This window comes from Urocitellus parryii, chromosome 1 (assembly GCF_045843805.1).
Source record: "Urocitellus parryii isolate mUroPar1 chromosome 1, mUroPar1.hap1, whole genome shotgun sequence".
NCBI classification, from domain to species: Eukaryota; Metazoa; Chordata; class Mammalia; order Rodentia; family Sciuridae; genus Urocitellus; species Urocitellus parryii.
Genome location: NC_135531.1, coordinates 261057401 through 261068914, shown reverse-complemented (window position 1 = coordinate 261068914; position 11514 = coordinate 261057401). Strand labels below are relative to the sequence as shown.

General features: G+C 37.9%; 1 protein-coding gene across 3 annotated transcripts in view; it reads left to right on the top strand.

The window, feature by feature from the left end:
- Window positions 1–1090: 1090 nt before the first annotated feature.
- The window catches only part of Ikzf2 (IKAROS family zinc finger 2), a 156006-nt gene continuing 145582 nt past the window's right edge, over window positions 1091–11514 (top strand). The window contains exons 1-4 of one of the 3 annotated variants that reach the window (XM_077803477.1): window positions 4404–4570; window positions 5767–5870; window positions 7371–7419; window positions 8224–8328. In XM_077803477.1, the coding sequence (XP_077659603.1) occupies window positions 7386–7419; window positions 8224–8328 (139 nt within the window). In that variant the 5' untranslated portion in view covers window positions 4404–4570; window positions 5767–5870; window positions 7371–7385. Of the gene's footprint in view, window positions 3824–4403; window positions 4571–5766; window positions 5871–7370; window positions 7420–8223; window positions 8329–11514 lie in introns of those variants that run through there. The other 2 variants (XM_026413114.2, XM_026413113.2) reach the window with 2 other exon arrangements.

Here is an 11514-nt window from a genome sequence, read left to right as displayed (position 1 = left end):
CTGATCTAGGTCTACAGGAGAAAAGTGAGACTGTTGTTCCATGTCCTGCTTAAAAAGATAACATTACTTCAAAGACAAGAACAATAACACCTAGCAAAAATAAAACAAATTATCAGTTTAAAAATGTGCCTGTGGCTGGATTTGTGGCTCAGTGGTAGAGCACTTGCCTTGAATGTATGAGGCACTGGGTTCGATTTTCAGCACCACATATAAATAAAAAATAAAGATCCATCAACAACTAAAATTAATAAAATAAAATTAAAAAACCCCACTGTGCCTATGTATGCTTCTTAATCTTAACTTTTTCCAGGAATTAAAGTTATTTTGGGGTACCTACTCATGCAATTTTGTTCTAGATCTAGCATCATAAAACCATCTAAATATATATAACATATATATATATATATTTCCAAAAATTTCTTCTTTGATATGAGAGAATTTTTCTAAACCCTTCACCCCTTAAAACGAAACCAAAACTTAAAAACATGGAGTTAATTCCTTGAACAAACAAAAATTAGATTTTACCCAAGTTGCTTTAAAGAAAATGGAATTTATTTTCTACTTTTTTTTGGAGGGGGAAGGGGGATCAGGGATTGCATCCAGGGGAACTTAACCATTAAGCCACATATTTTTAGTTTTTATTTTTAGAAAACATCTTCTAAGTTGCTTTGGGCCTAGCTAAATTGGTGAGACTGGATTTGAATTTGTAATCCTCCTGCCTCAGCCTCCCAAATTGCTGGGATTATAGGAATGCACCACCATGCCTGGCAAAAAGGGAATTTGCTTTAAATCAAGACAGATAATACAAACCACCCAAAGTAAACAAAACCAATACTTAAGAACATATTTTTTAGCACTACAACCTTGTAATATTTTTCTTTAGGTAATTGCACTTAATTGTTATAAATTTAAATATGTTGCACTTCTTGATAGTCACCCTGGCTCTTGAACTGTCAGGTAGTGAGATGAAATAAGCTGTTGATAAAACAAAGGAGTCATATAAAAGTATTTTAATCAAAATTGCATTTACATACAATTATAGTCACTTTTTCAATTTATACTTATACATTTATTTGATAACATCTACCAAGAGGTTCTTGTGGACTACAAACCAGAGTTGACATGTTAAGGATATATGTAACATGATTTATGAATAAAGATTTGACTAAATTGTGGAATAAGAATGTATCTTTGATATTTTTACAAACAGTTTAATATTCTAAAGGTAGTTATGTAATTTCCTTCAAATTCATTCATTCAATAAATGTTTGAGTGCCAACTTGTGCCAAATACTATTCTAGTTCCTAGAAAACAGTGATTATCAGGACACACATAATCCCTGCCCTTAAAAATGATCACACTCTGGTGGGAGAGACTGATTTTAAAACTCAACACATGAATAAAATATTTACAAATTATGTTGTGAAGGAAATATACAAGTTGCAAACTAGGATTTGGTGCTGGGAAGAAGTTTCTACAGGGTAAAGCTATGTGAAAAATAGAAGAGGTAAGGTATGTTTTCTCCCTGTCTTGTAACCCCCTTGTCAAAGTGAAAATTTACCTCACCAACAGGATACAGTGGCAAAAAAATATGGGTATTCCATTTTCCTGGTAGTATATTTTCATGTGCAGTGCAATTATGACAAAGAACACAAATATACGTATCCTGTAATTACTACCAAAATACTGTGGAGAAAATCTTAAATTACTGCAATTTATATAAGGGTTCCTTCCCATGATTGGATTTCATTGTAAGTTTTAGTGCCAGGACCATAGCTCCAGAAGCATGAAATAGAACCCCAATCCCAGCATGTAAACAACCTTGACTTCCCTGAATGAGTTGAATACACTATGATCTGCAAATGAGAAAGGAGCATGTGATGTTTAAGAAAGGAAAGGTGTACAAAGTGGTCTAACTCAGAGCAGCCATTGAGACTTTTGCCACTCTAAAATCTGAGATCCATCACCTCCCTGTGTTCAAGAATCTCACTCCTGGGGAGAGAGGGTAACCCAAATATAAACTATCAGAAGGCTCAACCACTAGAGGGAGAAAGTGTGCCTCTGGTGACTAGGGAGCCAATGAAAGCAACTCATTAGAAGGAGAGGCTTCAAGGGAGCTAAATTAAGCTCTAATCAGTCAGGGGTAAGACCTATATCAACCATGGAAGCCTTGGGAAACTTCATGATGAACCCATAAGACTTTACAATTGATTCTCTTCTACCAAAGAATTCAGTTGCTTAAACTATCAAGATATTTCACCTTAATTTTGAATGTTTTAATTCATGGTTTCTAAGCACCTCTTTAACTTTGCACATACTTAAAATACTTAAGCTTCCTTTCCAGGAGGAATGACAATATAGAGAAGCTATGTGACCCTTTATATACTGGCCATTTACATTTTATGAACAAAATTCCAATTTTCTCAGTTAATTTAAGATTAAAATCTTTGCCATCCATTGGGATGATTAAAATGATTTGTGGGTTCTGTTTAGTCTCTCCTAAATATGACTTTAGAAAAATTAATTTTATTTTGATCATTGGAAGATAGGTAAAAAAATTGCTTTACCAATATGTAATTCACAGGCACAGTAACTATCTTAAAATCATTAGAAAGTTGTTCCAAGCTTGAGCCCAAATGATTTCTCTCCAATCTTGTTTGCTGCATGGCATCATAATTTTCCCCACCCCCCCCCATCCAAATAAAGGGAAATAAAAGGGAAAAAAGTGATTCTATTGGCACAGTTGATCAATAAATAAATACAATATATGGAATAAATCTCAAAAGGAGTTCATTAAAAAACTTAACTACAGTATTACTCAAGTTATACAGTATCCATTATTTAGACAGTCTCATTGTGAATGAATTCTTCCCTCACACGAAAAATCTAAAGAAGACATTTCCTAAAATTTCCCAGACATACACAGTGGTGCTTAAGATAAAGTTGATAATTTTATTTTCTATGTATCATTTCTCTTTCCTCGGGGCGGGGAAACCCTCAGCAACTATTTCTGGGATTTTTAAAAGGAGTAGGAGGAGTGGAGTACGGTGCTGCATTGATTTTCTTCACAATCTGTGATATGGTTTCTCAGAAATGCTGTTTGGCAGTCCTGATAATTTCATGTGTTTTCAAACTTAACCCACCCAGACTACACAGTTCAGTATTTTCAGCTCCTTTCATTTTCCTTTTCCCCTTTAATTATAGACGTCTCCATTCCCCTCTTTTTTTGCAAATGTGGTTAAGAAAGATACTAAATGCTACTATTGTAGAAAGAACATACATTTGTTATCCTTATGACGATTTCTAGAAATTCTTCCAAAATACAGAGGCTGTGATCGATGCTTATTGCTGGGCAACACTTGAAGGGTTACTTTTTTGGACCCTCATTCGTTCCTCTGCCTTGGATGAATGTGGCACTTGCCGGGGGAAGAAAAAGCAAGTAAACACTCTAATTTTAAACTTGCACTGTAAAGCACTTTCAAAATAGTCATAGTTGAGCTTCATCTCAGACCTGAATTTCTGCCTGGGTCCATTCCCGAGGGCCCCTCTATTCTGCTCGGTGTCCTGGTCTACCAGGTGCCGTTTTGTGAAACTGCACCGCAGACTTGACTGCGAAGCCCGGGCGAGCTGGTGGGTGGGTCCAGGCGCACACCCCGGCTCGGACCAGCACGCCGATCCCGGAGCTCCACGTCCTGCGCCGCGACGGCCGTCCCGCTCCAGTCGCCCGGCCTCTCCACGAATCCCAGTTTGAAAGAAAACTTCACGCGGCCGAGATGAACCTCCCTGCACCGTTCCAATCCTTCCTTCCCGGCGGGACGAAAACGTGAGATTGATTAGGAACCTGGGGGTGTGCGTGTGTGTGTGTGTGTGTGTGTGTGTGTGTGTGTGTGTGGCCGCCACCGCACAGCCGGAGCGGGTTACCTGCCCTCCCCCGGACGGGGGCGGGGTCCGCCGCGGCGGCTGGCGGGCGGGGGGCGTCGCGGCCCGGCGCGCGGGTGGGCGCGAAGGAGTGCGCGCGTCGCGGAGCCGCCGGGGCAGCACTTGTCCTGTAATCGATTGCCGAGCGCGCCGAGCGGCTGAGCGCGCCGACACGCGCACACGCGCCCGCCAGCCGGAGAGCACACACACACGCGCGCACACACTCACACTCGCACCGGCGCTCGGGTCCCGCACACACGCACGCCCGCGCGCGCGCACGCACGCCCGCGCCCGGGGCCCAGCGGCCCGCCGCCCGCCGCCCGCCGCCGCCGCCGCCGCCGCCGCTGCCAGCCCGCCCTCCGCCCGCGGGCGTCTGCGCGAGCCCGGCCGGCTGGGGAGATGTGCTCGGGCTCCGCCGGATCGGTTTCTCGGGGTTTGACCAGCTGTCCCGGGCTAACCCTGCTCCTCGCTGAAGATGGAGGAAGTAAAAACAGGATTACCCTTAGCTACAGATCCACTGCCTTAGTTTCCACCACCAACTGCAGTGCACAAACACACGTTAGGCACAGGAAAGAAAGAAAGAGAGAGGACACACTAACAGTAAACACAAACAAAAGGGTGATGGGATTATTTTACTGCATGCACTGCTGAGGTAAATCTCCGCTTGGCTTTTGCGTGGGGAAGAAGAGCTCTTGTTTTATTTGTCTTCTGATTCATAGATTATATATGAATTTGTGTATGATTTGCAAAGGGGGGAGTGTTTTCAAAGTTAAGTGTAATTATATAGCATCTCGTTTTGCACTGTGATCAAATGACTTGTTGCTGTTAACCACTGATAATAATAATATAGGTGTTTTTCTCTGGGAGGGATGGATTGTGGTTATGATTAGGGTAATGATTTCTGTTAAGGACGCTCAGGAAATCGGGTTGAAGATGATGTCCTCTGCCTTAATTTATCTTCCCCTCCTGGTAATCTGTTTCTGGGATGTTAATCGATTAATCAGTTCTCATCTCTATAGCTGTCACGGATTTGGACTTGTTTTGCTTTGTTTTAACTTGAATTCTAAGAAGAAAGATTGGATAGACTGGAATAAATTGCAGCTGTCCAGATAAGGTAATATCCAGATTCTGTTGGGATTGAAACAAACAAACAAAACAAAACAAAACAAAACAAAAAAACTGGTATGACACATGTAAAAAGGCAGCAGTTAAATCACTTTGACAGGTTCTGGTATGGGCGAAAGAGATGGAATTAAGATTTATTTTCTCTTTCTCTCTCTGTCTCTCTCTTTGCCAAAGGCCAAAAACAGTCCTGTGAAGTTGGCCTGGGTTCCTTGCTGGGTTATGCCTGACTGTCCCTCCCCTCTTACCCCCCCTCCCCTTTTTTTCTTTCAGTTTTCTTGTCTTAGCTTTTGGTCGATTCTTAAGGAACCGGTGGATCAAGTTTTTTCTCTTCTTGTTAATCGCATTGCTGTAGCACTGACTGACCTCTCTCTCTCTCCCTCTCCTCTCTCTCTCTCTTTTTTTTCCTCTTTCCTGAAAGTACGTGGTGCCATTCCTGAGTGACTTTTCCTACTAGACCATCCCAAAGGGACGAGGGGGAGGGGTGGAAGAAGGAGGAGGAGGAGGAGGAGGAGAAGGGGGGTGTTCCTTCTCTCTCATTTCTTGGTTTTGTTTATCTGCCGATCTGTTTGCTGGATTTGGGCTTGGAATGACCCACCTGTAAAGTGCTTTTCCTTCCTCCTCGCCTTGAACTCTGCAGGGGGCTTGGCTTGGAGGGGGCCAGAGAGGGAAAGAGAGAAGGGGGAGACACAAAAAACTTCTTTCTTTCTCTCCGTTTATCTTCAGCCCGACATTGTCACCTCCTCTTTGAGGGGTTAGAAGAAGCTGAGATCTCCCGACAGAGCTGGAAATGGTGATGAATCTTTTTTAATCAAAGGACAATTTCTTTTGTATGTACATTTCGTTTCTCTTTCTCCTTTTTCTTTATTTTCTTCTCTGAGGGTTAGTAACCATTTCATTGATGGGGCAGACTTCTTTCACTTCTCCCTGACGTTTCTTTCTTTTTAATATGTGTATGTTAAATGTGTAGGTTTTTAAAGAGATAAACTCATTTGTTAAATATCCGAAGAAACTGCTCCCCTTTTGAACTTCCCGGATCCCTTTCTTTAAAGCCTTATGTAATCATAATTTGAAAGAATTTGATAACAGGACAGCAGGTTGAAATTTAAGTCCTATGTAGTTTCAGAGTTGGGAATTTGATCTGATTATTCCATAAAGAAAGAAAGAAAAGTTTTTTTTTTTTGGTGGGGGGGGGCGGGTAGAGAGGGTGATGGTGAAGCAGGGGAGGGGAGGGAGAAGGGAAGTGGTTTTGGAGACAAGAAGTGAAGCTGCCTGTTTTCCAGTAAGTAATGGAGAAATTCCAGGAGCCAGGGCTAAATATACTTGGCGATCAATACAGAAATGGCTCATTGTGAATAATTTAGCTGCTGGTGCAGTGAGAGTTTTGAAACTAACGGCAAAAAGGACCAGGGCCAAAAGAAAAAAAAAATAAGTAAAAATCTCTTCAGGACTTGTCAATTCTTAAACTTTTTCCTTCAAAGAATACATTTAGATTATTGATCTTTTCATTATGTGAATCAAAGCTAGGGGGTGTCATCTCATATAGTTTACTTTTGTTTCTGTGAGTTAAGTTCTGTCTTGTGTCATTGGTGCATGAAAATAATTCCCCAAACTGGAAAAAAGTGATTCCTTTCTGCATAGCCAAAAGTTTCTGAAATTCTTGAAATCAGAATGTATTAAGTAGACTTGGCATTTGTATCCAACCATGGTCTGGCAGGAAATTAAGGTTACATTGAACAGGTGCTTACACAGAACTTGGGGTAGGCTAAAATGTCAATACAAGTCAGAGAGTTGGCCAAGTGCTGCAGAAGTCTTCAAGACACAGTTGGGCACGAAGTTTTTTGTTTTGTTTTGTTTTCTTATGGTTGTTTGTCCTCCCCCTCCCAATTAGAACATGATGAACCAACTTGCAACAATTGTGAATAGAGCTATCTGTATACTGGGGAAGTCCTCAAACTGCAGTGTGATTGTGGGAAGTAGTGAATGGCAAAGAACTTAAGTCCCAGTTGTAGCTGGCAAATTTGAGGTATATTTCCCTCATTTTTTTTTTGTTAAAACAAATAAATTTTTATTAAAAAGAGCCACTCTTCTTGCTACAGCCCATCTCACAGCACACTTATCTTTCCTGTCCTATCTCCAGTAGGAATCAGATCATTTGCAGAAGGAGTTCAGTGACTTGCAAATGAGCACATACAGTACACTGTAGTATGTTTCTTGGGCACAGGTTGCAGCAGCAACATGGTCTAACTGCTTGGAGCTTCAAATAAGAATTTAATGGCAGATAGCGAAAGGAATCATTGTGTTTAAGGGTATAATTTCTTGTTTTACAGCATTGCACTTTGACTATGGAAACAGAGGCTATTGATGGCTATATAACGTGTAAGTATTCATTTTTCACTAATTTGTTATTGATGATAAAGTTACCTTTGTATATTACTTGGGATATAATTAAGAATTCTGTTCTCTTATTTTTTTTCACAATTTTCCTTTAAATGAATTTGAGAAATAGCACAGAAGCAAGATATATCAGAAATATAGAAGTATACCTACTACTTACTAAATTAAGGATAGTATTTAAATCAGTCACAGCTTAGCAGATCAACACTTTTCTACTTGATTTTTTCCCCCATTTACTTTTAAATTTAAAATAGGTTAGGTTATTTACGTATGTACTAGTATGCTGTGTACTAAATATTTACTACTCTGTAGCCTAATTTTTCTGGGTACATAATGTGAAAGAAATCAGCTTCTTTTAAGTTGACTTTTTTTTTTTTAGCAAGCTCTTTTTTTCAGACATTTAACTTTGTAACAGGCAGCATTTTGGAAAATACTTATAATAAATTCTTTATGTTTAATAATTAAATTAGATGTTAAAACTTATCTTTTTTCAAGGAAAAGATACTTTAGAAGTCAACTACTTCATTTCCCCTTATTTGATGTGTAAGAGCATTGTGATAATAAAGTTTCGTTAATTTTTTTATTGTGGGCTGATTGTGGCTTTTCGTCATTTCATTCATTGACTATGTTTCTAAAAGATATTTCCTTATAGTTTCTTTTAAGGGAGAAATGTACTGCTTAAAAATTCAAGACTATGCATTTCACTGTGTATATGAAGCAAAGTTAGTAATTAGATTTTTTGTGACAATGAACAGAGACCAAAAGATTTTATTTTTGTGAAAACAGGTGACAATGAGCTTTCACCTGAAAGAGAGCACTCCAATATGGCAATTGACCTCACCTCAAGCACACCCAATGGACAGCATGCCTCACCAAGTCACATGACAAGCAGTAAGTCTTCATTTTATGATTTTTTTTTTCTGTTTCTCAAGTGACAGATTTGAATTTGTTAGGTCTGTGGGGTCTGCTCACATTGTGGTGTTGCTACTGCTGTAGATTTTGCTAAAGAAAGAACAACATAGATTTATTCCTGTTCATTCTAGTATCATAAAACATGAGCCTGCTTACTAGTCTGAACTATCCCAAGGTGGCATTTGGGAGCTGGTGCTTACCTGTATCAGGTAAGAAATGTTAGAATCTGCTGATTAGTGTTTTGACTTGGTGAATTTCTATCTGGATTTGTTGTTGTTGTTGTTGTTGTTGTTGTTGGATTAAAAAAAATATGGAAACATGTCACTTCCAAAGGACTTTTCCATTGGAAAAGGACTCTTGCAGCGTATTTAAAAAATAGCATTATTTTATGTTATCATGGTACAAAACTAAACATTGTATTATTTCTTGCTTAAAAGAGTGGGGGGGGGGAGAGAGAGAGAGAGAGAGAGAGAAGAAAATGTTAAAGTTTCTCCTCCAAAGCATTGTAAGTGAAGTATAATTGAAATTTATTAAACTCATTTATATTCATTTCTCTAACAAAGTTGAAAGCATTTGTTTCAGATTGTCCAGGAGAGAGTTGTGAAAATTTGGAAGGATGTTTTGAGTTTGTAGGAATAGACAGTTTTGGCTGCTATTTTGATAAAGGGTCATTCATTGATGTAGTATACTATGTTTCAGTGTAGTAAAAAAGCAACTTACATGCAGTCAATGACACAAGACAAAATACTTACAGTTATTAAGAATATGGTTTATCTTCTCTTAATGTTTTATCAGCAAATCAACTGCCAGTACTCTGTTATTCCTACTCAAATGTAATTTGAAATCTTGTTTTCTTTATACTCTTGTATTATCTTCTTATATGGAAATGACAGGATTTATATGTAAATATAATTTAAATGGCAAGTTTTCTGTTGATGCTATGTGAAGGAAGGGCATTTCTTTTCTTTTGTGAAGACTAAACTGAAGAAAACCGAATCATCTATTTAATTTTAAGCATATACTTAATTCTAATTACCTGAGAGAAATTTTCCTTTCCACTTGCCTCTTATAGCCTTTTAAACTTAAGTTGTTTTAAAGTTACAAGCTTTGTAACTAGTTAAGTTTACTGAATTATAAGCAAACATATTTAGATTACTCTTGAATACATTTTGCAATTCATTAACTTTACACCATCTTGGATTGAAATATTTTAATTTACTGTATTTAAAAGTTTTCTTCTTTAATAATGGAGGAGTTACTCAGAAAATTTCATCATTCTAGCAGTCCTTGAAATTCCTTTACTGTGTAGAAAGGAAGAACTAAGAAAGTTATTGAGTGCATATGTACTAAATTATATTGCTAATTTCTTATATCTTGCAGCATTAATTTGTATTTTCTGTGTTGATTTGATAAAGGTTATTCCCTGTAGCAATGTAGGCAATAAGAGTTTTTACATTTAATATTTAATTGTTGTTGTTGTTGTTGGATTACTAGTTCTTTGGCAGGATATGTTTTTATTTCACAGAAACTTTCTACATGATTTCCTAAAGAGTCAAGATAGGTTTGCATTATAGTTTCTTTTTATTAAGTATTTAACTATTGGATTTAGAAATATTGAATATATGGAGTAGAGAGTAACTATTAATCAGACTTGACTGTCTTACACTGGTCACCACCAGAATATCTGCAAGAAAATGTTGGTTAATTAGTTAATTAGCCCCTTCATTTGTGAATTTGATTCAGCTTTTGCAAGTACTTGTTTCAAAAAGGCAGTTCACTCATTTTTAAAAATAAATAGTCTGGAGTATAGGCATGATTAATTTGAACAAGTAAGAAGTGTGCTTTTGACATTCAAGCATTTCTCACCCAACAACAGTAAACTTATGTTTGGTAAAGAGTTTCTTGTGGTGTTGTGTGTTTTTTCTTTAACTTTCTAGCCTGGGGCAATTCTATGTTAGTACAGTTTTTGGCTGAACTGCACATGTTTTCAGGTTCTTTTCCAAAGAGTTGCAGGTTAAATATTTTGGCTTTCACTTCAGAGCTGTCTGTGCATCCTTTATGTAGCCTCTATTTACAGTATCTAGGTTACCCACTTAGGTGTTAGATGGAGAAGATACCCATTTTTCCTCTCTTAGATCTAAGAGAATATCAACATTTTAGATTGCCAAAATAAATAGGGGTAGAGAGGAACTCTTGACCATTAATTAGAACAGGGAGCGAGAATTGGTCACTCCGTTGCTTTTCTGTGACTTAGAATATACTTTTTGGGTATGAGACCTGTCAAATCACTTGTATCTGAGATCACTAGTTTTCTATATCCCTTTTCACACACTGTTGATTTTGTTAAATGAAAATAGCTTATTTTCCTCATTTTTTGAATCTTCAAATATACTTCTAAAGGACTGCTGCTTCCTAAAACAGAATAAGTAAATGCAGAAAACTTTATGATAGAATAAGAGAGTCTCTAGTAGCAAGCAAGAGAGGTCTGTGTGTAACGGGGGAAGGAGGAAAAGTTATTTTTAAATATTTTAGAAAAAATAAAAGAAGTAAAACCTTTGACTTTTATAAACCAACTAACATTCTGACCATAAAGTATTAATAAGATGTGATAGGTAACTTATTTGGCTTTAGGAAAGTGGTCAGTATCACTATAGGGTCCTAGTCATTTGTTCAGGGCATTTGGTGACTATTCCAAGATGAAGGGTATCTGTACAACTTGCTGCCAGCTATTGTATAAAAAATAATGACAGCAGCTATCATTATTTGACAGTGCTAGAACAGAGTACTGGCGACTTGGGAGAGAACTAAAAATGTGATAATGCCTGACATTTTTTAGTTTTAAATTTCAGCGTATAAGATAACCTTGAAAAGAAGTAAGAGGTATTAGTGATCCTAACATTCTATAATGACTACTTCCTATGTTTTAGACTGAATTTTCATGGAGAACTTTATAGACTTTTTATTCTGGAATAAGGATCTCTTTGATAAGAGGATGGGCACTGTTGCCTGAGATCATTAGTGTACATACTGAGTCTGCTGACAATCTTCGATGTCAGGGATGACAGAATATGCCTTGATGGCTACTGGAAATACACAGTGTTAAGTGATTTTAAAAATAGAATCTGGAAGTTAAGAATCTGAGATAGACAACTCAGACAGAACAAT